Here is a 24440-nt window from a genome sequence, read left to right on the forward strand (position 1 = left end):
ATATCCGTATGGGCAACCCGCAGACCACCCTAACTCCACTCAAAGCAAATTTCTGGCTAAGGTCAAAACATCGATCTTAATTTCGACGTCAGAGGCGGTCGCAGATCATCTCTTCAAGTCACACTGCAGGATTTGTTGTATATCTGTGGAAAATATCCCGAGGTAACTCGGAGACCCTTTTTTATTATCCTACTTAAACTCAAAATTGGACGAACAACAGGGTCCGCCATTTTGTATCGTATCGGTCACAAATACTACAATTAACCCTTTCTAACCCAGAGTTGCTTCTGAGAGAAATCAAATTTCACGACTTTTTATTTTGAAAACTTGAAAATTTTGCACTCAATCATAATTATCTTGGCAGCTAAACATTTCGTCATAAAAATTTACACCACAGAATAATGCGTAGTTTAGATATACCCTAAAAAGAGCTGAAAATGTATACATTTTTGATGTTGCTTAGAAGCAACATTGGGTTATAATGGGTTAAGTCTTGGGAAATATGATGGAAATCAACAATAACAAACCGTTTAATAACAGTGTTAACTTTTGGTGTCATTTCATCACTACAAAGTGGGTACCACTAGTTTTAATACGCTGAATTTCGAAAAAAATTCCATACGGGTAATTTTTTCGGAGTCATTAAAAAAAAGAAAGCGATGCAAAACAATATGCGTAAAAAATGCAATGATTGAGTGATTCAGAAAATGATGGGTTGAGGGATCACTCTATTGGTCCCTGGAAACATATCGCTGGAGGTATCACTCCGAAGGACGGATAAAACGATCATATGATTCAAGATTTAGTATTTTTACAGATATGCTGGGGTGCAAAAATGTACACGTGTCTGCCTTGTTTTTCTAGTTAATGGTGGAGGTCACAAATTCAAGTGAAATCATATAAAAATTATGTTTTGAGACAATTGGGTGGTTTCCTATTATTTTTTCATTACCTAAATCGAAAGATTATTACTCCTGGAGTACGTATTTCACGCTTTTAGATTTTTAAATGACGATATCTATTTTTCGCGATTAAATGAAAAGTGAAAATTTTCAAGCGCGCGAAAGCGCGAAGGGTAAGTATGAATGATGGGAAAAGTCCGTGTGACGTCATTCTGGTTCCAGCTGTCGAGGTGCGAGGTGACCTTGGGGCGAGGCTTTGGGCGCTGATACGACGCAGGCTGCTGGCAGGTAGCAGAGTACCCTGCTAGTAGGTAGCGCTTGGCTTAAAAAAGGATTATTAATACCTTATCAGACGAAGAAAACTTTTCGACCTTAGCCAGTTTTAATAGGTGATTATTAAGAGATGTTTCCCTGAGCTCTGTGCCTCATGCATGCATTGGTAACCTCAGATTATGTAAAACTCCTATCTACTCGTATTGAAACTAGGTCCCTGTGACGTCACGTGGAGTGGCATCGCATGGGCGCCAATCTGGCCTTTTTCAAATGAGGATAAAATTGACCCTTGCCATTCGTCTAAACCGGTATTTCTAAAACTAAATAATTTGTATATTATGATTACACTAATGGTGGATAACGAATCGCAATCAATGCCTTTCGTTTTCCTTGATGAAGGAAACTACCCTATTATTAGTGTCGCATCGTTAAGAAATTAGTAAGTATTATTCCTTTTCCTAGCGTTTCATATTTCCTTCCGCAGTTCCTCGTGACGTGATAGGCGGCTTTGGGTGTGTCGCGGTTCCCATTAGAGCGATTGTGTTGGCTCTCGTGAAAAGAATATACGCACCTACCCAGTGTAATGTATTGCCTTGACGTCTCGTCTCCGGGGCGGAACCCAGCGTTTGTAATCGACCGTGTAATGCATTTGTCACGCATCATTTACCTCGGGAGCATTTTTCGAAGGCAATCTTAAATGATCAATAGCGCTCTCTATTTGTACGTGTAACGATCTGCGTCTTCATTTCATACTGCCAAGGAGGGATGAAATGTTTTGACGAATTACTTTTAATTTGAAAACTTTTCTTCTTGTACTCGGGCGACTCGGAGAAGCGGATTTAAAAAAATAGGTAGCCTGGAAAAATTCGTTGTTTCGGCCGTGACTTCATGGAATTGATTAATCGAAATAAAGGAAACTTTATTTGCCCGGTCAAATTAGTTTAAAAAAATATGGGTACCCTTACATAGGTTCCCTACAAGCTGAAAATTTTACAGGAACGTTAGAAATACCGTTCTAATGAAATTCTGAAAAGTCCCCATCATTCCCGTATGTGCACATACATGGGTTTTTGGATTTTTTGGCCAAACGGTTTGTTTTGCGATAAAAATTTTGGGACCAAAATTGTAGATCAGGAAATTTTCCATAAAATTGTCACCACTCTTTTCTCTAAGATTTACCATTTCTGAGAAAAAGCCATTCGAAAGTTAGCTGGAGCGGGATTCTCCGTAATATGCGTGACTATATTTTTGCCCTCTCCGAACATTATTGCACACCTCATGCTAACTTTCGAATGGCTTTTTCTCAGAAATGGCAAATCTTAAGGCCGCTAAACACGGTGAATGATCATGCGAATGATCATGCTGAATGATCACGTAATCACTCACAGGATCATGCGAGCAAAATAGAACATGTTCCAATTTTCACTGAATGATCATGCGCATGAAGGTACATTCGCGAATTGTTCCGTTGTACACGGTGAATGATCATGCTCATGATCATGCTGAATGATCATGCGAATGAAATCATTCGCCGTGTATAGCGGCCTTTAGAGAAAAAAGTACGACAATTTTGTAGAAAATTTTCTGATCTACTTTTTGGGTCTGTGAATTTTTATCGTAAAACTAAGCGTTTGGCCAAAAAAATCAAAAAAACCCATTTTTGTAACCTTTGACATTGAATAAAGTTTTATACACCTACGGGATCGATGGGGACTTTTCAGGATTTCATTAGAGTGGTATTCATAACGTTCCGGTAAATTGTCAGCTTGCTGGGAATTTATGCAAGGCCCAGTGTCTATTTTGACCGTGATATATATAATTCCACATAAATTTAACACTGCACTACCTAAGTTTCCACGTTGGACGTCAACATCTGGTTGCGGATAATCTTATACCAGATGATGTTCCACGTCGAAAAATTTCTCATGCATTTTTAAATTTAAGTGTAATTAATAACTTTTTCTCATTTCACTAAGCATGAAATTAATTTGGGAAAGCTTAGAACACTTAAAGGGATGAGAATGGAAGATAGTACTAAATTTCAACATGTTGATGATGACCGACCCGGTTTCGAACATTTGTGCCACTGTTAAGGTGTTGAGGAGTCGAAACAGGGTCGGTCAACGTGAAAATTGTTTGGAAATTTACAATTGTCTTTCGTTCTCATCCCATGGAGGTTAGGAATCTTCACAAAGTTTCGCGGTATACTCTTACGTGATTTAGAAAATATACTTATTGCCGTGCGTAATGCTCCCTTAGGTCCAAATTTTATGTGTCATTAATTTTAATCGATAATTCTGTGTATCTCTGTTCATTGCTCGTGAAAAATGCAATCGGGCGAATCCAATTAATAGCCATAGAGCTTGGCCATGTAGTTCAGCGTAGGTGATATTTTCTTCCATCGGTCTCACAAGGCTGGGGAAGGTTTTTTTTTGGTGCCGTATCTCCCACTATACGGTCACGAACGACTTCTCGCTCTGAGATTTTTGAACCCCTTGTTACAGCCATTAGAATAAGGATAAAAATGGTTTACCGAGAACAATATCCTCAATGTGTTGATGTTACGTTGAGATATCACCGTCACAGCAAAGGATAGCTCCAATATCTATATCTGTGTTTCTTATTTTCTGCAATGTAATAGCAATATGAAACCTTCTGACAAGTCGTTCGGCTTAGAAGGACCAAGGATGCGTTCATGCCATGAAGGCATATCATTTTTTTTTATGAAAGAAATATTGCTTGGGATAGCGCTTTTTTACGCCTGTTGAATATAGTGATTTGACATATTTTGTGGGCACCCTTCCAGGTGACTGACCGTGGCGTCGAAGCCCACGATGTAGTCTGGGCAGGGCAGGATGGCTGTCTCGCCCGCTTGGGCCCTGGGCCAGCAGAGTATGCCGTCCCACACGGGCGGACACGAGGAAGACAGGGCCGGCCAAGGCGACGGGGAAACATCCGAAAGAAGATGGTCGCCTCCTGCTTCGGATGAGGCGATGGTCTGCTCGCAGCGTTGCCGCATCTCCTCAATGATCTCGCTTTGCTGGTCGCCATTGGACACGTGGCCGGCGCCGCCTCCTCCACCGTCCTCTGGCGGCGCTAGTGTCGACAGCATGCCTACCTGTGAAATATGACGCAAAGAGAGGTACGTCTTGAGACTTATTCATAACAGCTTAACCCTTCTACTTCTACATTTTCCCCTCCAAGCCACCATCAGAGGTGTTTGGCAGGGGCTAAACCATCACCAACATGCACCAAAGGAGGTTTATTGTCAAAATTTCTAATTTAGTTTTTCTAGCATTGTAATTTTCTAAAAATATTTTTCCTAATGAAATTATTTCTGATTTGAAATTTCTAAATTTAATATTTCTAATAATTTTAAAATGGAAAATTTTCTATTTTTCATGTTTATAGTATCATATTAATCCAAAACAATGGTATTTGCTAGTAGGGTTAAGTATTCAACAGTTTGATGTCCATTCTTATAAATATCATAGTCAGAATTATTCAAAAGGAATATCTCTCATGAATTTATATATACAAGAAAAATAAAATTATTGAGAATGCATTAGGAAGAAAGTATTCGAAAAAGGTACACTTTAGAAAAAAACATTATGAATTTTGGTTTTGAAAAATTACATGAGAAAAATTGGTTGGGAAGGCCAGCGGATTGAAATTTACTCCCACCAGTAGTCTAATACATAATTATACAGATTAATTGCAACTACTGTCTTTGTATATCGAATTGTATCACAAACACTCGCGACGAGTCATAGAGCGGTATTTTTCAAAACGCGAACACTCGCGTCGGATCAAAACGCTAAATTGTGATGCGTAATGCATATATCCGGGCACAAAAATGGCATGGAAAGAAAGAGGAAAGGGTGACTAAAAATGGCCAATTTTTTTTCTTGAAAGGGAGACGTCTAGTCAGAAAACACTGAGTCTGCATCCACCACCTATAAATTGATGCTCAATAAAGGCGATACGGTCATTTTTCCTGATGAGGTCTCCGGCATAGGTGAGGAAACGTTGGCTGTTTGAAAATATTAATGCGAGTTCCCCAAAAGCCATTAATATTTACGATTTCGGACCGCAAAAGTGTTAGTAACGTGATAGATTTTTGTGTTTGTAAAAATTAGAGTTCATCGGAAGAGAAGGGCTTATATATGCGTGAAATGAAGGCAATATTATAATTAAAATATTTTTTCTCTGCCGTTAAGGGCCAGTTTTATGATGTTTAGTAAGCGTTAACAATAACGTGAACCGTTCGTTGCCTAATCTTGAGACTATTTTAAAGTTAAAGTGAAGAAAAGTCAGAATAACGTTTATAGTCTGTATACCGTAGGGTGGCGCGCGGACCCGCCAACTGCCTGAGTCGGTATCATAGAGTTTTTATGGTCGGTCCTTCCCTCCCCCCGGCGATCGCGGCTCGCGGACCGACTCGGGTAGCTGGCGGGCCCCTACGCCACCCTACGGTATACAGACTATAGTTAAACTGGTAACCTTAAGTGGAAGACATCGTTAAATCAGATTTTTATGCTCAGAAAAAACTCATACCTTAATCACGCGGTAATTTTTTTCCATCCCTTTCGAGCGATAGGTCAAGGGTTCGCTACAATTATGGCGGAAAAATTATCATTTCACGCGATCGTTTTCTATTCCAATTCTAATTTTCCAATGGGAATGGTATCCACTTATCTATCTCTCGGCACGTCCTCTTTCCGTCGTTGAAACCACGAATATTACAATAGTGGATCCTCAAGTCGGCCGCTAAATGTGCTGTCACCCACCGCGCATTTGAATGGGTTTACAGGAATCGCCACTCGCGTCGCTGACGGACAAATTGATCCGAGTTTCACGGGTAAATATGGTAGGTATAATTAGGGTTGTCGACCAAAATATACATTCATGACGATGTCGCTTATCAAATTCATAACTCTTCAAAGCTATTCCTCGCAATTACAAAGAAAATACTGCAAAATATTGGAAAAAAGTGGATCTTATTGCACTCATCACCGCGCCGCGGACATTGGAAAACTGATTAAAATGCGACCGAAGTGGCAACAGAAATCAGGCTTCCATCGGATGGAATTGGGCCTCCTCTATGCAATGCCCTTGGCCGAAACCATCGCTGTGATCGTTGCGACCATTTTTCAGTCAATCAGAACGCACGACCGCTTACAGCGATTGAAAAGCCACTTTTAACTTGGAATAGAAAAATATTGATTGAGCTATCACTATTAGCGATGGAAAAAATATCTTGTGATTCAGGCTTTAACGAAACAGTGTTAAAGTGTCCCCTAAGAGTCCTACCTGTGGGGTGGATATACCGCTGTGCCGACGACTACTTGCTGCTGTTGGTTGCAATGAACCGCCCGCTCTTTCCTCGACCCTCTAGTCATGTCGCATCTCGCACGGCAGTTGTTTGCTAGCCAATACTGACCACTATCCCTTACCTACCTCCCCTTAAATATATATACACACACCCACTCGGGATACTAGCGCGCCTGTTAACCACCGAGGCAACCGAATTGTTTTTTTTTAGGGGGGGGGGCAGGGAGGGACCCTTACGAGACCCCACGGGGCTCGAGGTGGGTGTACCTCCCATCCCAATCTCTTGGGACCAACTCATCGTGAATTCTGACGTATTCCACGGGCGGGAAGGATGCGGAGTGTCTGCGGTCTCGGCAGATGGCGTGTCGGTCGACTGATGGAGTGTTATAGTCTCCTCTCCACCCACCCGTGATGGGGTGCGTAATGAAGGGAATGGAATTTAAGAGGACGCGTGTGTTGACATGAGTTGGCGTAGTTAACCGCTATAAGTGAACTGTCATGACTGATCACTGTTTGGATCTTGTTGTTCGCGTCACTGCGTCTTTACGTACCACCCTTAAGAGTCCTGCGAAGGGGCTGTTAGCTTGTCCATCGTGAATGTAAACAGACAATCCAGGAACAACGGCAACCAAGAGGCATAGGCCGTGTTCCAATGTATCAAGGGTGCTGTTTTCACCCAAAAACCCTATCTACATATTCATAATATCCTGCGAGTCACCTCTTGGGTGTTAGGCAGGGGGTGACCAATCATCAGTACGTAAAAGGATCCCCATATGAGCACCACACCATAGAGGGTGTTTGTTTCCTGCCTTCTACTATTTTCATCACTCTAAGTAAACTGCACACGCATTTTTTAATTCTTATACTCCATGAAGCAGCGCATCATGACATTTATATTGCGGAGATTTACCATTTGGCGATTCGCGATCACTTACATCAGTGGCCTGCTAAGAGGGACCCTTACCGGACTGTTTTCGATCCTGCGACCTTAAAATAGGCTAGTGAGAATCTAACCTCAATTTGAGGCCGGGTGAGACGACGTTTGATCGGGCCATCCGTTTTAGATGGATGGAACTTCATTATTAGTCGGAAAATTTGTAGAATTAGAAAGTGAGTTAATTTAAATAGTTAAGGATTTTACTTGTTTCGTTTAGGTTTATCGTCAGCATCGAAGATTCTATTCCGGAACATCCAGACGATGATTGAAGAAATAAAATTGCGAATTCATATTATTGTTTACTAATGCATGTCTATGAATATGGTAAGAGAGTGTTAGAATTCTAATGAGGATGATGATTTAGACTGGAACTGTCTTGTATTGGCCTCACCTTCAGATGGAGAATTTAAGGTCAAACTTCTCCCAATGTGAAAACGCGAGTTAGCGTGTCGAAAGTCGATGCTGGCCGATAGTGGGAAATTTATTCATCTCTCAACTCGTAAATGGAGCAGTCAGAAATTACATGACCTGGTACTTTAATTCATGTGGTGATCATTTCTTTGATTTTTATGCAACCCTTGTTAAATCCAATTTTGCTTCTCCCAAAGACGTGTTGGACTTCCTAAAGGGGCAAAATATATATGAAATTTTCGTACTGTTTAAAGGTATTTCTTATCCCTCCTAGACCATACGGATCATTATATTATTACCCTTGACAAGAACCTTGGTTATGGTTTACTGGTTTTTTCAATTTTTATGCGTAGACGGCTGGTGTCCTAACACCCCCTGCCACACGTCTTTTAGGCGGCTTGCGGGGTATTATGTAGATATAGATGTTGATGAACGCCATGAAGTACTCGGAGGGGGAATCATTTAGATGCATTTAACGTATTAAGTACTGAATTTTCTGTGAATTTGATCAAAACTCAGCCCTGTTTATATTCGTTCCTGTTTACACCTTTTTAGATACCTACTTTCTTTTAGCATATATGCCATTTTTTCGATTTTTAATGGTTTTTGCCCAAATATTATAAACATTACAGATTTTACAACTAGTTTTAATGTAAAATACAACTTTGTTTGATTTAATGACAGTTGAATTGAATTTGACACATGCATTGAAACCACGATAATTTGATCCGTAAAGTAAAAAAGTAAGATAAAGAATGGAAGGCTTTCGGAAGAATTCGAAAGAAACGATAAGTATGCTAGTGCGTCTTTACGTATATAGTTTTTTTGTGGTTCGCGCCTTACATTTAGGGATTCACTCCTTACAGGAATTTAGAAATATGTAATACCAATAATTGATGATATTTATTCAGAAGATCACATATTTCGAGAAAGTCGCGTTTTTCCGAATGTTCCAGATGTAATGGAATGTGACATTTTATGTTAAGTTGAATATGACGTCTTTTCCGAAAAATTTAATTTGATACTTTGTTATAAGTGGAAAATGGCATTCAGAACACAAAATAGTTGGCTAGTAATTTTATAGAAGCTGAATAATAGTTGTTTCGTTTACTGGGATTCGTTTAGTTGTTGGCTTGTCACAAAACCCTGATTCAATGAACTATATGGCGCTGCTTTTGTTGGCGTGATAATAAGTAAATTATTTTTTTGTTGGCTTAGAATCGAAATGATAGAGCTGGATTGGAGGTAGGGGTTGGTAGAATTGTAGTGGACTTCGCCGAATTAAGTTTTGTCTCGGGATCATGTGGATGCGATTAGGTTAAGGAGCGAAGTGTAAATTAAGGCATGTACTCAATGTTGAGTGAAGTATTATAATTTTAATATTTTAATTGGAAAATTCCAACTGAAATGCTGTGTAGTGTTGAACTCAAGTTTGAGTGGCTTAATTTAAATGCTAAAATTGGAAATTGAAAACATGATTTCAGGAGGAATGCTATTATTTATGTTGAATGTTTCAGTTCTTGGGTGATGCCATTACCCAAGAAATTGGATGAGAAATGATGTAACCTTGGACAGTGAGTTTGAAAAATGACACGGCAAGCGGGAGCTATGTTTCATTTGGTTCAAGAGCGGACAATCTTCCTCCTCCTTTGTTTTGCGTCGGTGTTTCCGGCCACGGCGTCATGTGGCGCCCCAGTCGCCCACGCCCTCTGAACAAATAAATTGCGAGCCGCGCTCTTTTTTTATTTCGTCTGTCCGTGCGAGACAATTCTATCCCTCATCTTCGTTTGTCTGCACGCGATGTATGAATGTGCCATGGGGAGGGCAAATCAGCCGCCAGAGTACTCCTTCGAGTAATTAGGTCGCCCGTTCTTTCTAGTTCGGCATTTTGCCGTTTCGGTCGAAAGGCGCTGATAATCGTCTCAAGTTTATGCTCCGCAGCAGTCTCTGGTGGCGAGAGGTCGAACCTTTAGAACTCGGATTTTCTCCAAAGAACGTGTATTTTCCAAAATTCGCGGGAATACAATTTACATATACATATTCCGTAGGTTTTTGTCACTGAAGGGTAACATGGGATAGCATTCAAAATTAGCTTTCGAAGTCTATTAAAATGTTCTGGATATTGATTCACGAGTTGAAATATTTCATTTCTTCATGATTCAATTTCAACTTGATCAACTTTCTAATTTCCACTGAACTTCAGTTGTCTGTAATATACCTACAGCCCATCCCTTGCACTAGGACAGCGAGCACGAACATTCCACAATATGGTTTAACTTGTTGTGTGAGTTTAAAATAGAATTTTAATGGAAATTACAGTTTATTATTTCAAAACTTCGTGTTATCCAAAATTTCCAGAAAGTTTCTGCTGAAATAATCAGTTTTTTTTCATTGCTATTTTTTTCAGAATTATATGTCGTGTCAAATTGTTTTAACTTTGGAATGGACGGGCTGAAGAGAAAAGGTAATTTTCAGTGTTTGGTGTTCTAAAGGCCTTCGCCACTGCCTGTATTTTGACATCCTTGGCGTGATCTTCGAGGTTCCCATGATTATGGGACACGCATTAGAACCTGGGTACCAGTGAAGTTTTCCATGTGTGGTAAATTTTTTTTCTTTCAAACTCTTCAAAATAGTTGGAATTACTCTCCATTATACTTGAATATTCGAAGTTCTATGAGAAAAATTGCACAAACAATCCTTTCTTATCCATATATTTTAAGAGGCAAAATTTAAAGTGAAATAAATATGTGAGAGTTAAGGTAACTTCAAACATATCGTGGAGAACTCTTATTTATAGGCATATTTGTGGCAAAGTCCTGAAGTAGCATGGATACTTGATGCGTTTAATAAGAAGAATGGGAAATATGTTTAAGTGAATGAGAGGTGCTACTTTGCATTTGTCTGGCTGCGATTGGATGCGGCCGCGACCAGCAAACGGGACTCGGCCTGGAGATATTTTATGAGGAAACTAAATAAATTACAATGGGAAAAGGCGCGATACCTTAGAATCTACGACGATCAAACTGAGTGCGTCACATACCTGTACCACGAATTAGTCTATGAATCGCTGGAGACTCGGAGGCTACGCGCAACGCTTGGATTGCTTGAGTAGTTAAAACCAGAGATATCTATCAGAAATGCTAGAATAATATCATCTTAGAACCGTAACATATTTCTTGGACCGATGGAAACGATGAAGAGAGTTATTTTGGGAAATGTATATGTTTAGAGATTCCTTTTTCTCCCGAACAACGAAGGTATGCCATCTTTAAGGCTAATAAGTTTATAAAATATTGATAAACAGGCGAAATCAATCATTTACCTTCAAGCAGTGGAAAGTGATGGATGACGTATTTGAATATTTTGGATAGATGTTCGTGGTGTGGTAAAATGTACTAAAAGTACTTAGAAATTCTTCCTATGAATCATTTAGAATAAGATGAATTTTTACAGAAAATTAAAATTCAATTTTGTAACATTCCTATATTTTTGTAGGTTAAATTATTTAAATGTGTTTTAATTTAGTTCCAAGTCCTGTTAATAGCAATAAATTTGCAGAAGCGCTGGCTGAGAAATAATTTGGCATTCGTTCTGCCCAGAACTCAAGATAGAGGTGTTTGCATTATAAGTACATATCATATTCAGTTATGCCGTCCTTCTAATTACCCACTCTATCATTGCACACAGCCATTGTAAATAAGGAAAATAACATGTTTCCTACAAAGTCCCAGATGAAAGAATCATCGATGCACAAGATAACATTCTTATTTGAATTAGGTACCTATCGCTATAAAGCGTCTCGATGCATTTATCAATAATTCCAGAATCTACAGACACCCATGTTAATCCATGAAAATCTAATTTTCTTGCTTTCCAAGATATATCAATGCAAAGAATATCAAATTAATTTGAAATTGTTCGCGTGAATCGGTTTTTATTTTGTGATATATGTCTGAAACCATATATATTATTGGCTTCTCCGGGTACATAAGCTCATAATACACATTTCCCTAAGTCATGTGTACTACTTATTGGTTTACTTTATAACTTAGAATGGCGTAAAATTTCCCGGATGAAGGCCCGAAAGAGCTATATTTGTAGCATCCATCCACTCTTATCGTTGGTGAGATTCTGGTGCTGGTAATTGTGGTGTAAGTTTATGCGCCGGTTTAGCTGCCACCGTTATAGATATCTATCTTTAGTATTTTACCCTTGGAAATCCGGTACGTTTTTGTTTCAAGTGGGTCTCTTTAAGGGAACTGAGGAATATTCGTCGTAGCTTTGGAGGCTGAGCCAAACTTGGTGCATTAAAACTCTACCCGAACGCGAGTTTGATTCTCGGAGTTCGGAGAGTTATTGCGATGGCTCCGTCAAAGCTTCCGCCGCCATTTTGAGTTCTCCTTATCTTGCCAATTTACGTACGCTGCTGGTGATGTATAGCTGCGAATCTTGAAGGTGAACGCTATATCTTTGGAATTGATTCTGCATTTCCTGCCTTGCACGCCCGATTTAGTGTCGGAGTACTCGTGATGTTTCATCGCCATCGACTACAAAATGCTCACTTAATTACGTTTGCGTTGGCACTATGGTAAGAACGCATGACTTCTCATGAGAAATATTATTATTTTAGGCTTAGCCATGGAAAGCTAATTCATGAAAATACTAATAGCTACGGGTAACTTGAGTCAATAAACTTACTTATACCATGTATAATCCAGTAAACTACATTTTTAAGATTAATAATTGCAATTAAAAATTGGGCGAAGTGATCTTGAAATAATTAAGAAGGTTAGTAACTCTGGAAATTCATTTGGGTAGCCGGAAAAAGAAATGGAAGAATGCATGGAGTTGATAAAAAAATTGAATTGGAAATTGCCGAGCATGTCATATTTCTCCTTGCTCGTCTTGATTCTGACCTTTGGTTATTCAATAGTTGTTTTTTTAAACTTATCATATCATGTGTCAATGATTGTTCATCAGAAATTCGATGAGCAATTTAAATTTTTACTTAATTATAACTTATCCCGATCATGATCATTTTGTAATGCAATCAGGTTGATAGTTATGATTTTCTTTGGATCTAAAACCTCTCTTTCAAAAGAGTAGCTTGCAGAGCGACGTAAAGAGCATCATCCTAGAACCTGTGTGCTTTTCTAAGTCTGACAGGAATCATGAGCCTTATTTTTCCGTGCGGGAAGATATGAGAATGCGTTTATCCCGCGAAAAATTAAGAACTTTAATAAATAATAGGTGGAACTAAATTCGTTCATTTCCGTTAAGTTTTATGCAGATATGGATGAAAAATCGCAAGTAAATTCATGTGAAATTTAAAAATGTTCTCGGATTTTTAATTTTTTAGATACGTGAAAATGTTGAATCAGTTGTACTCCAAACACAATAAAAGTTTCAAGATATTAGCGCAAGTGTTAAAATAGTTCCGCATGGGCCGCAAAAAAATAAAAAAAGACCAGTCAAGGGGGAATGATGTGTTCTCTTTAATACAAAATATTCGGGCTCTCGACCTCTTAAAGAAAATCTTAGCCCCGGGTTGATTGTCCAGTTTCTAAAATGAGCACGGGTGCGTAATTGTGTGGATGGGATGTTATTATCCTCTTTCGTTTGTTGTAACCCTTTTTTTTGGGTCAGGAGGCAAATAGAGTAGTGATTAAGGTTTATTTATGTTAATAATATCAGTGTGTATTTTGCGATCAAGCTCGTGGAACCGCTTGCTTCTTTACTCCATAATTCGTATTCCCCGCTCGAGATGGCTTGACGAACCGAATCGAAAGCGGAATCAACGAATATCTTATGTTCTATTTTGTAAGCGCGTGCAGTTGATGACTGAAATTAGCCGATAGCTCTTAGGCTTCACGCAGCGAATCGGGGAAAAACAGGCCGAAAATATCTTGTAGGAATCATCAAGTTCTTAAACCCTTCGGCTTAGGCAATCCAGGGGCGAAGTGATTACTTTAGGGCCTTTCCGGCGAAGTCGTCAACAGGCCTCAAAAGATCAAAGATTAAAGAAACTCCAGTTTAAATAGTGAGATAAAACATTTAGATGAATATTTATGAATGACTTAAAAGAGTTCAATTTAAAATTTAAGGTAACTGTGTTTTCATTTAACCTGACGTTTGACTGTAGGTACAGGTTCACAATTTTATTTTCCGTGCATAAATGGCTAACAGACTTTAAACTTAATTTTGGTTACATTATAATTTGGCAGTATTGTAAATTATTTGATTTCGGTAAAATTCTTGTTTTTAAGGTTTTTTAAATCTATCATTTTGTTATTTGCCCCATTGTATGCATGTATGCAGAACCCTCCGACAAGTAATGTGGCTCAGAGGGATCGTGTTTGTTTGCATTAAATAATTCACCCTTAGAATATTGAAAACTTAAGATTAAAAAATTAAATTCATTGCAAGAAGCTGATGGAACTATTTAATGATTTAAACGTCTACTATTTGTTATTGAGTCAATTTTGTCCACTTTCATTTACAGTCTTATGTTTATATCTTTTCCCTTTTTGGAAAATCCGCTTAAAACTGTACCAAGTTTCCTTAAAAATGGCACGACAACATGATTTCAGGAAGATAATTTAAAGTTTTCCCATAACTAACGTGTTGTGTTTGGGAAATGACGCACCGTTTTCATTTTTAAAAAGTGAGCGCCTTCAGGGGAAATTTCTTTAGAACTTTAGAAAACGGCCATAAGTAGAGTAGATGCCACGTAGCAGGGACAGTTCAAATAATGTAAACTCTTTACTCAATAATTCGTGTTCCCCGCTCTAAATGGCTTGACGAACAGCATTGGTTGCGGAATCAACGAATATCTTGTGTTCTATTTTGTAAGCGCGTGCAGTTCTATATTCTAGTTTTTTTTTGACTTTTTCGCTTGCTTTTTTTACGGTTCAATTTAATCGCAAGAAAAAATAATTTAAAAAATCAAAAGACCGAAACTAATTCATAATGTTATATAATTGCTGGGTGTCGGTGAAATTCTCGATAGTTCATATCGTTGATTCTATGGTTTGACGACCTCATTTCCTTAATTATGCATTCAGTAATGGATTCGGCCGGTCAATGGGTATATCACATGTTTATCGTAACGTGCAAAACAAGGGCAGATTGCTCTGAATGGAGGACGATAAAATGGGGTCCAGAGGAAAACTTTGGGAAGTCTTGGATAAACAAGCGGGATTGATTGGAATCGAGGGTTTTAATCAGTTCTCTGCGCCTTTTCTCCTTTGACCGACTTTAGGAGTCCGAGCGTTGACCGGGTCAGGCTACTCGATAGGCTAGTGATACGGTCTCCATCCGTTGCCTTTCATGAAACGAGCCTTACAAGTTTTTTCTTTTCCTCATTGCGGTATTTTTCTCTCTTCAGTTTAACTCGAATGTCTTACTGTTAGTGACCACAGATGATAGACGAGTGCATATTGAAGGAACATGCTAGACTTATGAAAACTTGAACAGATTCCATCTGTATAAATTTATATTTTCAATATATAAATAGTTCCATCGCTTATGAATTCAGTAACCATGCAATTAATGTTTGAAAGGGAATAGTTCAGAAGAAAAGGAAAAAATAACAAAAAAATCAGCGGGAAATAGCATATATTTCATTCTAAAAATTAATTAAGAAATGTGAAATAGGGGATTATATATTTTCATGCATTGCTCTGTATGTGATATAATATATTTTAGCTGCTCTTGCTGCGGGTTGTCCATTTATCGAGGTGAATCTATTTTGAATTACTTGGAAACTTTTTAGGTGTATTAGGCATGCTGAGTTTATCACGTAAAAATACAGTGCGCTGTAAAATTCAATAAGTTATTTTTTATTAATTTTTTGTCTCGTTTATAATATGTATTCATTAATTTTCACTGCAGGAAAATGTATACTTTTCTGTTCAGAAAATGTTTGCTTTTTTTCTATGTATTGAGGTGAATCCATTTTGAATTGCTTGGAAATATTTTAGGCGTATTAGGCATGCTGAGTTTTTCACGTAAAAATACAGTGCGCTGTAAAATTCAATAAGTTATTTTTTATTTATTTTTTTTCTCGTTTATAATATGTATTTATTAATTTTCTCTGCAGGAAAATGTATTCACTTTCTGTCCAGAAAACTTTTACACTGCGCAGTTCATATATGCGTAATGCCTATCTTGGTCGAGTACTGAAGCGTGAAAATCCCTCGGTGGAAGTGAAATATTAAACTCCAATCTATGCGAAAAGAATGCAACGCAAGTTGACCAAGAATCTCAGTGTGAGGACACCAATGTTGATTTAGAATTTAGTCTCGAGCGAAAGATAGAATAATTTCAGTTTGAATATGTTCCACTTTGTCGCGAAGTTTTTCAAATTCCAGTAATTATTATGGTGACCTCAAGCCTTCCATTTTTTGAAGAGATTTGATGTGAGCTACTTACGTTTTATGGAATGCTAATCATTGTCACAACATTCTGCCTAAAGTACCAAATATCTCGTGTCGTTGAATGATTATATCCCCTTCAACATTTTCAGTCGATCATAAATGCTCATGGTCTAATGTTTCCGTCGTTCAATGAAATTAGTTGTGATTTTGTTCAAAGAGAACTTGAACATCAGTGTAAATGACAATGTGAGAATGTAAATGAGGAAGTTCATTTATGGCTAACAAGAAGGAGATCCAAAACCGGAGCTGTTGAGGTACAAGATCGAGGGAGGTAAGATAGGAGATAGAAATTGTAGAAAAAGACGAAAAGTGTTGATTATTAAGAACAGTGTAGAGCATAAAATGTCAAACTATTACTTTCAGCCACAAGAGTGAGGGCCCTCGCGCACTGGCAACTTTTACAAAGCAACTATTTAGTTGCTTTGTGGAAGTTCAAATGAAACACACGGCATTGACTGTGGCCCCGCGCACGGGCGACTTTTTAGTTTCCGCAACTGCCGTGTGTGTCATAGGGACTTCCTCAAAGCAACTAAATAGTTGCTTTATAAAAGTTGCCAGTGCGCGGGGGCCCTGAGTGAAAATATGTCACTTTAAGTGTTATACGCACATAATCTTAGTGAAGTGAAGCTATTCAAATTCATATATATCTCTTTCCATTTAGTAATTGTTTTTTTATAACTGCAAGGGAAAAGATTTTCCTTGGAGGTTATGTAATTCACCGGAATTGGCTATTAAATTAGATGCTGAAAATATCGTGCACGGCATTGGATAATTAATCGCTTGGACTGTTACTGCTCTCGGCAGTAGCATTAGTTGTTATTTATAAATAAAAATATTACATTACATAAAAGCGTACATGGATTTTCATTTACTGACTCCATCTCGTTGGCAAAATAAAGCTAGAATTCTCACTCGCTGGCGTTGATATTCTATTTTGCCGCCATCCAGGACTATTATTAGTAGCGTCATAGCAACTTAAGAAAACAAACAATGTTTGGTTGCTAAACACAAAAGATACTGTTTATTTGTCTTTGGTGCTGTTTATCACTGTCAAATTATCTTGTGTGCAATCAATTCTGATAAGACGCTGTTCAATCTTGTCATAAAAAGTGTACAATCGCATATTTTTGTGGTGAAACCTATTAGTGCCCATATCTAACAACTCATGGGTGATGAGGACGTCGGAAAATTCGTGGAGGAAAAGATCAAAGGCGACAAGGTAGTTTTGTTTTCCAAGTCGACCTGCCCATTTTGCGTCTCGGCGAAGAATCTCTTCTCGTCCCTGGGTTGCAAATACACTTCGTTCGAGTTGGACCAGATGCAGAATGGCTCCGAAATTCAAGAATACCTGGCGAAGAGAACAGGTGCCCGCACCGTGCCTCGAGTGTTTATTCGGGGCGAGTGCATTGGTGGAGCTTCGGATACTGAGAAGCTTTACGAACAGGGCAAATTGACGTACTTGCTCGAGTAAAGAAGTAACCGCTGGCGTTTGCAGTAACCAGCGATATCATCCGCGGAATCGCTGGCAGTGATAGTGGTAGAATTCTTATCTTAACACCACTGCTAACCATTTATGTTGAAATAAATTTAAATGATTTGAATTTTAGTGTCATTTTAACATTCTTTTGGATCCGTAATCAGATTTTTGGTATCATAATTTTAAATCAGACTTATAAATCCAAGAACCTGAATTAATTTCAGTTTTTTGTTAGATCCTTTTGACTTTTTTAATAACGTATTTTGAAGTAATTGACCGTTGGGTTGAACTTGCGTAAGTACAGTAACTTAAGTAAAGTACAGCATTGAAATTAAGCAGTTCGGTTACTCTATGTGAAATATATTTGTTTTCTCGGTTAAATGCAACATTTGGATAAAGGTAAGAATTTGCACATAAATTCAAGTGGATTAGGCGTTGTGTTGGTGGTAAAATTTAACACGCATGGTTTTGGTTCGTCAGCTTCTAATGTTTTTACTTGGGTATTCATTTATTTTTATATTTAGTTTCAAGAAGCTTTGTAATTTGCCATGCATTAGGAAGAGAGGTATTTTTACGATTCATAAGTTTTTTTTAAGAAATTAATTTGGGAAGTGCGGGTGAGAAATCTCAAAGAGATTTGGTCAAATAAGAAGAAATGCATTTAAAAATATTTCTGGTTCGGCTGAATAGAAGTAGTCCCAAAGCTTATTTCATATAATCTTGGGAAATATTTATATATATGTAGTAGAAATCTCAGTAAAATCCGTCTCAATAAAAATCGAGTAAAAGGAACTGCTCCTAAATTAGCTTTTTGATGAATCATGCATTTTGCATACGCCAAAGACTTACTGTTCACGTGCATTGATATGAAGACTGTTTTGAGTTATTTCATTTTTTATATCGCATCTTAAAGTTGGAATGCTCTCTTATAGGAATTTGTAATAATCCTCGTCATATACGGTCCTATTTCCTTTCAATTTATGATTTTCGTGAGTGAGGCTTCATTTATTTTTTTTTTCAGTTTTTGATCCGATAAAAAATGTGAGAACACACTCTATGAGATGGTAAAGGTCTCACATAAACTCCAGAAGATCTTGTGCTTCGGAGAAGAGAATTTTTTTCTAGGCTAAATGCAGTTGTATTGTACAAGTAGGCCATCACAGTTGAAGTACGACTCAAGGGTATGAAATAATGAAAAATGTGATGCTAATGGAAGCTGAAAAAGTTCTTCACAATACATTTTATGTGAGTTCAAAAAAGTCGTCCATGTTGAGTAGGAATGATAAATGAACGTCTGTTTTGAGATGCTTTATAATTCTGCTGCATTGGAAGAGGGAATAGGAACATGTCCCGTTGTCTTTATGGCGCCGTTCTCCAATTGATTTTCGGAGTTACGACACATTTTATATCGGAATCACCGAGTTCCATGTCGTATTGACTTGCACATAGCTCTCCGTAGGCAGTCCAATACCCATAAACCACCCCATGTATTTGTTTTTCTTTCTTCGCCGGTCATTCGGAAACTTTATCAGGTCAAGTGTTCACGGGCGTGTGGGTCGGAGATGGTACACAGAGGAAATTTTATGCATGTAAAAGGCCGATAGGTGGAGCTTTATTTCCCTTCTCAATGATTGTTTTGTACGATCTGTAAAATGATAAAATCGTCGAAGAAGAACTATTTTCCTCAGTCCATGCTTAACTCAGCTAGTTTGCTAAAGGATCGCTACGTAACCGTGTGCTATACTTCTGATATCCAAAACGCGTTCCGAATAATCGTGTTTGCTTTGACCAAGGATTTTAGATAAAGGAATTCCGATCCCTCGCGATGATACGTAATTATTTTTGCCGCTTAATCGCTTTTTAATTTGTTTTCATAAAGGTCCGTAGCGTGACGGTGAGTGAAGAGTGATCAATTTATTCTCAATAAATACCATATTATGTTTACATACGCGAGGGATAGCATTAAAAAGCTATTATATAGTTGAAAAACATCATCTCAGGCATTGATTTCAGTTAAAAGCTAGTTTATTCGTGAAAATATGAATCTCTCTGCCCGTCAGCGACGCGATTGGCGACTTTAGCAAACTTTTTTGAATGGTTTTTGAGTGATAACACATGGTAAGCTCTCCAAACGATATACCTACGCTGCTGGTGATACATAGCGACGAATCTTGAAGGTGAACGCTCTATGCTTGGAATTGATTCTGCATTTCCTGCCTTGCACGCTAGATTTAGTGTTGGAGTACTTGTGATGTTTCTTTTGCAACGCCATCGACTTCAAATGCTCATTTTATTTCGTTTGCTTTGGCACTGTGGTAAGTACGCACGACTTCTCATGAGAAATATTATCTTAGGCCTAGCCATGAAAAGCTAATTCATGAAAATATTTATAGCTATGAGTAACTTGAGGCAATAAGTTTGCTTATGTCAATTATAACCCTGAAAACAGCATTTTTCAATATTATTGATAGAATCTTAAGTGACACCATATCTAGGGACCAAGTGGTAATTCCTCTGTTGCATTATTATTTGCTCTGACATACTCGGCTGTCAGTGGCCACCTTGTCGATGGGTCACTACCCATTCGGTATGCACATGACATTCGATGTTTCAGATTTTTAGGGAAATTGCCTCCTAAAATAAAAAAAATACCCTTAGCCGTTTATAGTCTATGTTTCCATTTGGGAACGGATTTATAAAAATTCATGAAAATTATATTACGTATCTGTTATTACTTTTATAGCTTTTGTAATGTAAATAAAGTATGGAAGTATTTTTTTTAAGTGAATCGCATGACTTGTGTATACATCGGATGTGAACTATTCATTTTTGAAATTGATTATTTTCATCAACTCTGTAGTGAGCATGCGCTTTATTCGATATTTTCCCGTATTCCAGTGACAAATGCTCATTTTAATCAATCAAATTAAAAATATCAATGTATATTATGTTGTAAAACTTAGTTTTTGGTCAAGTCTACGTTTATTTTCCAAGTAATAACGAATTTTTGTGGTGTGTTCCCTTTTGGGAACATGCTTGAAAACGCAGTTAAAACTTTTTGGCCGGATTTTCTTTCGTAATATCTCTCAATTAGTTGTAGAACAAATTGGATATCCCTGAAAATAATAAAAATCAGTTGGTAAGTTAGTTCGCTCTTTAAAGGGTCAAAGGCATTGCCGAATGTGTAAAAAAACAAGCTAAACTACGGGTATTTTTAAAATGGCGCTATTCGCCTGGAATGAATTTTCGACGTCACTTTTTATTGTAAGGGATCAGATTTAATAGATATTTGATGAATTATATAAAATATCTGGGAATGTAGCAAAAATTGTTTCGCTAGTTTATAATTTTTTTAAATAATGTTAATGATTTTTACATTTTTAGTATTTTTATTTTGAACTTAAAGTACTTGTACCTTTAAGACCGTTGCGTAAAATGGTGAAGCCTTTGGACAGCTCCAAATTAAATCCCCGAAGTGCGAAATGGCCTGGGGAAAGAAAGTGACCCCCAACCGTGAATGTGTGATGTTCACACGCCTGTGGCTTAGTCGGGGGTGAGCTCTACCCTCATCTATACAAACCAATCTTCGGGTTGAATCACTGAGTGAGTTCAATATTTGTTTTTTGCCCATAATGTATATCTTCCTCGCTTTCCTTATGTTTTAACTGTAGATATTTTAGTTTTCTAATCTGAAAAACAATGTGACGGTCTGGAGTAATAAGCACTTTCATGGAATATCTCATACATAGGTACTGTAAGTATTTCTGATGGTTGAGCCGAAGCGCAGCAGTGGAGAAAGTTGTTGGCGCTAAATTATTTTGTCAAATATCTACAAATTTATGCTAAATACTACTTATTATAGAGTTATTTGAAGTTGTCTATATTGTGCTAACTAGTAATGCTTTAAACATTTGTAATTAATGACAGTTGGAAAAGTCGAAAGGGATCGAGTTGGTGTAGTGTAATTTAATACTTTGTGGAGGGCGCTTCAAGCACAGCACTCTGTCTTCTGGTGGGACGTTTAGATTTGGTCCTATTGGCGCCTTTCTTTAAGAGCAGTCTCAAGACTATTAATACCTGATGAATTATTGCCCAGATAATGGCCCTGATGTATTTTTTGCAACCTGGGTCGGTGTTTAAGTGAATAGTGTCGATTACTATGAAGTGTGGGGTGGCTAGTGTTGGATTCCAGACTTTTGGGCCCGGGTTCAGTTCATAGCTGCGAAATAGATTTTTTAATGGACTGCCCGATCCCTGCTTGAATCCTTTGTGGAGGGTACATCAAGTACATCTCTACGTCCGTCTTATGGGACGTTAAGCTGACGGCTTATAAGACGCCTATAGAAAAGAGTATGCGCAGACCGACGCCGGGTTTCACTCCATCGTTCCTTCTCCTACCCTTCCCTAATGGCGATAATGGCCTCAATTGTCATTCGTCTCCTTCAAATATCATTCTGGAAAATCCATAAAATCGATGTAAATTACTTTCAATATCAATAACAATTTCAATAACCCAAATTTAAAAAATTAAGCCACGTTAATCTTGTAATGTTTCAGTTATTTTTTTCCCTTAGGTTTAGTTGTTCCAATCAAGTACAGTCATTTATTTGATAAGTTTCCTTTTCTCACAAATATCACATTACACAAGTTACGCAAACGTGTCATTTTTATGATAATTATTTTTCGTGACACAGGTAGTGGCGGCCTAAATGGCTACCGGAACAGTTATTCAAACGTCTGACCTTGTTGATATCATTGTTATGGAGGTGGATTTAAACCTCCACCTTGGTCAATCGGTCTTTATATCCTTTCGATCCACCTAGCGCTGCGATTTCCTCCAAGGAACTTTCCAGTAAGTAAAGACGGAAGTAGCGAAGATTCCCCTTCAGTTGCGACTCTACTGTCAGACCCGTATCGCAGATGTATCGCTAGGAAAGAATTTTAGCATGACGTCGTCCAACATGGACCATCCAACCCGATGATGTGATAAATTGAAGAATTTTTAATACACGAGAAGAATATATCCAAGAAAGTACGGATAATTCACAGAGTGAATCTACGTCATTCGACGCAGCAGCGATTTAGACTACAATTTGGCCTGTAAATAATTTTATACCTGTGCGTACGTATGTATCATTCCTATCTTACGACTAGTTTGATCTACGTCCAAGTCTTCGGAACGTATCTCGTTCGTTAGTCGGGGAGTCGGGGAGTACCTCAATATCCTCCCCAAAATGATATAGTGACGATGAGCAAAATCAATGCCCCTTCCATGTTATTTTGATTTGCATGTTGCTCTTTAAAGTCTAGCAATTTTAGTATCATCCAATGTGAATGCAGACGGGGCAGGGACGATGGCACGGCCCCTTGAATTCAAGCCACCATGATTACTATGGAACAATGCGGGCAGTGCAAATATCTAGTAGGGTTTCCATTCCATATTCTACCACAATACTCATCTTTTCCGTGCGAGTTAAGTTTACGCATCGAAGGTGACTGTTATGATCATGACTCGAGAACGATATCTCGCTAATGTATCAAAACAGAGTGCTAATTCTCTTCTTTATTACAAAGGTAGAAAAACAAAGGAACTGACAGTTGCGAAGGAGAAATAATTTCATCTTCTCTTCTTTATTGGAAAATTTTAATCAATTTTTGGCCAACCCTTGATCGAGTAACAAATTGAAAAAAGCTATAAAATTGTATTCTTTACATGCGTAGGACGGTCACAAAGACCCATGCCCACATGAATATGGGGTACCTACCCAGGCGGAACTCGAGCGCACCACCTTCGGTTTTGCAGGCGAGTTCACCCCACCGGAAAACCGCCAATTAATTTTTTATCAATCGTTATCTGATTTATTTCTAAGTTAATGGTTGTTTGAATAGCTAAACGACGCGACGGTCAAATAAGCTTTAATGGATTTTCATGTGTACATTTGTGGAATATTTTTGTAGTTCGCGCGTTTGTACTCAGTAGCATGACGTCGGACAACATGGAACCGGTGTAATACCCGAGAAGACTTCATTAAAAAAAGGTATTTTTTATTTGTGACTGAAGGAGGCCGTAAATGGAACTGTATCCTCTCTGTGTATGGTTATATTTATATTACGTGCATTGTGATGCTGATTTAGACCTTACAAATTTTCATTTTCGTAATTTTCATTCATTCGATCCACCGCGTCGCGAATTGAGATGGTTAGAAGGTAATATATGCACCCCCAGGATGGAAAGAATTGCCCTGTCTCTCCACGTATAAATTACTTTCTCAAGAAAGAGCTCGCAGCTATAAAAACTCATCTTCTTTGAGTATATTCAGGCGGGCTCTCTATCGACTGACATTCAAAGTCCGTTCGTCGGCGATTAATGTGAAGGATATGGGGCGAAAGGGAATCTGGGAGGGATTTTATCATATTGGGTGCGGTAAGGGAAAGGTGTTCTTGCTTCTTGGAACGCGTGGGATGGCTTCTTTTTTTTCTCTCTTTACTGTCTTTTCCTATTTCCCTCCTCGCTCCGTCAAACAAATTGCGACTTCCCCTTCATTTCCGTGCGATTCCCCATTTATCTATTTTTTTATCGCCCCGGGAGACAATCCGTCGTGCAACCTTAACTCTTTTCCTTTCTCTTCCATGATCCTTACCCTCGACTTTTCCCCTTCCACCGGCCG

General features: G+C 38.2%; 1 protein-coding gene across 2 annotated transcripts in view; it reads right to left on the minus strand.

The window, feature by feature from the left end:
- LOC124163886 (vasoactive intestinal polypeptide receptor 2-like) overlaps window positions 1-24440 on the minus strand; it is a 116024-nt gene that overhangs the window by 37683 nt on the left and 53901 nt on the right. The window contains exons 1-2 of one of the 2 annotated variants that reach the window (XM_046540995.1): window positions 6489-6599; window positions 3991-4293 (exon numbers count right to left, since the gene is read on the minus strand). In XM_046540995.1, coding sequence (XP_046396951.1) covers window positions 3991-4287 — 297 coding nt within the window. In that variant the 5' untranslated portion in view covers window positions 4288-4293; window positions 6489-6599. Of the gene's footprint in view, window positions 1-3990; window positions 4294-6488; window positions 6600-24440 lie in introns of those variants that run through there. The other variant, XM_046540994.1, reaches the window with a different exon arrangement.

The sequence above is a fragment of the Ischnura elegans genome, chromosome 8 (genome assembly GCF_921293095.1).
Source record: "Ischnura elegans chromosome 8, ioIscEleg1.1, whole genome shotgun sequence".
In the NCBI taxonomy this organism is placed as follows: Eukaryota; Metazoa; Arthropoda; class Insecta; order Odonata; family Coenagrionidae; genus Ischnura; species Ischnura elegans.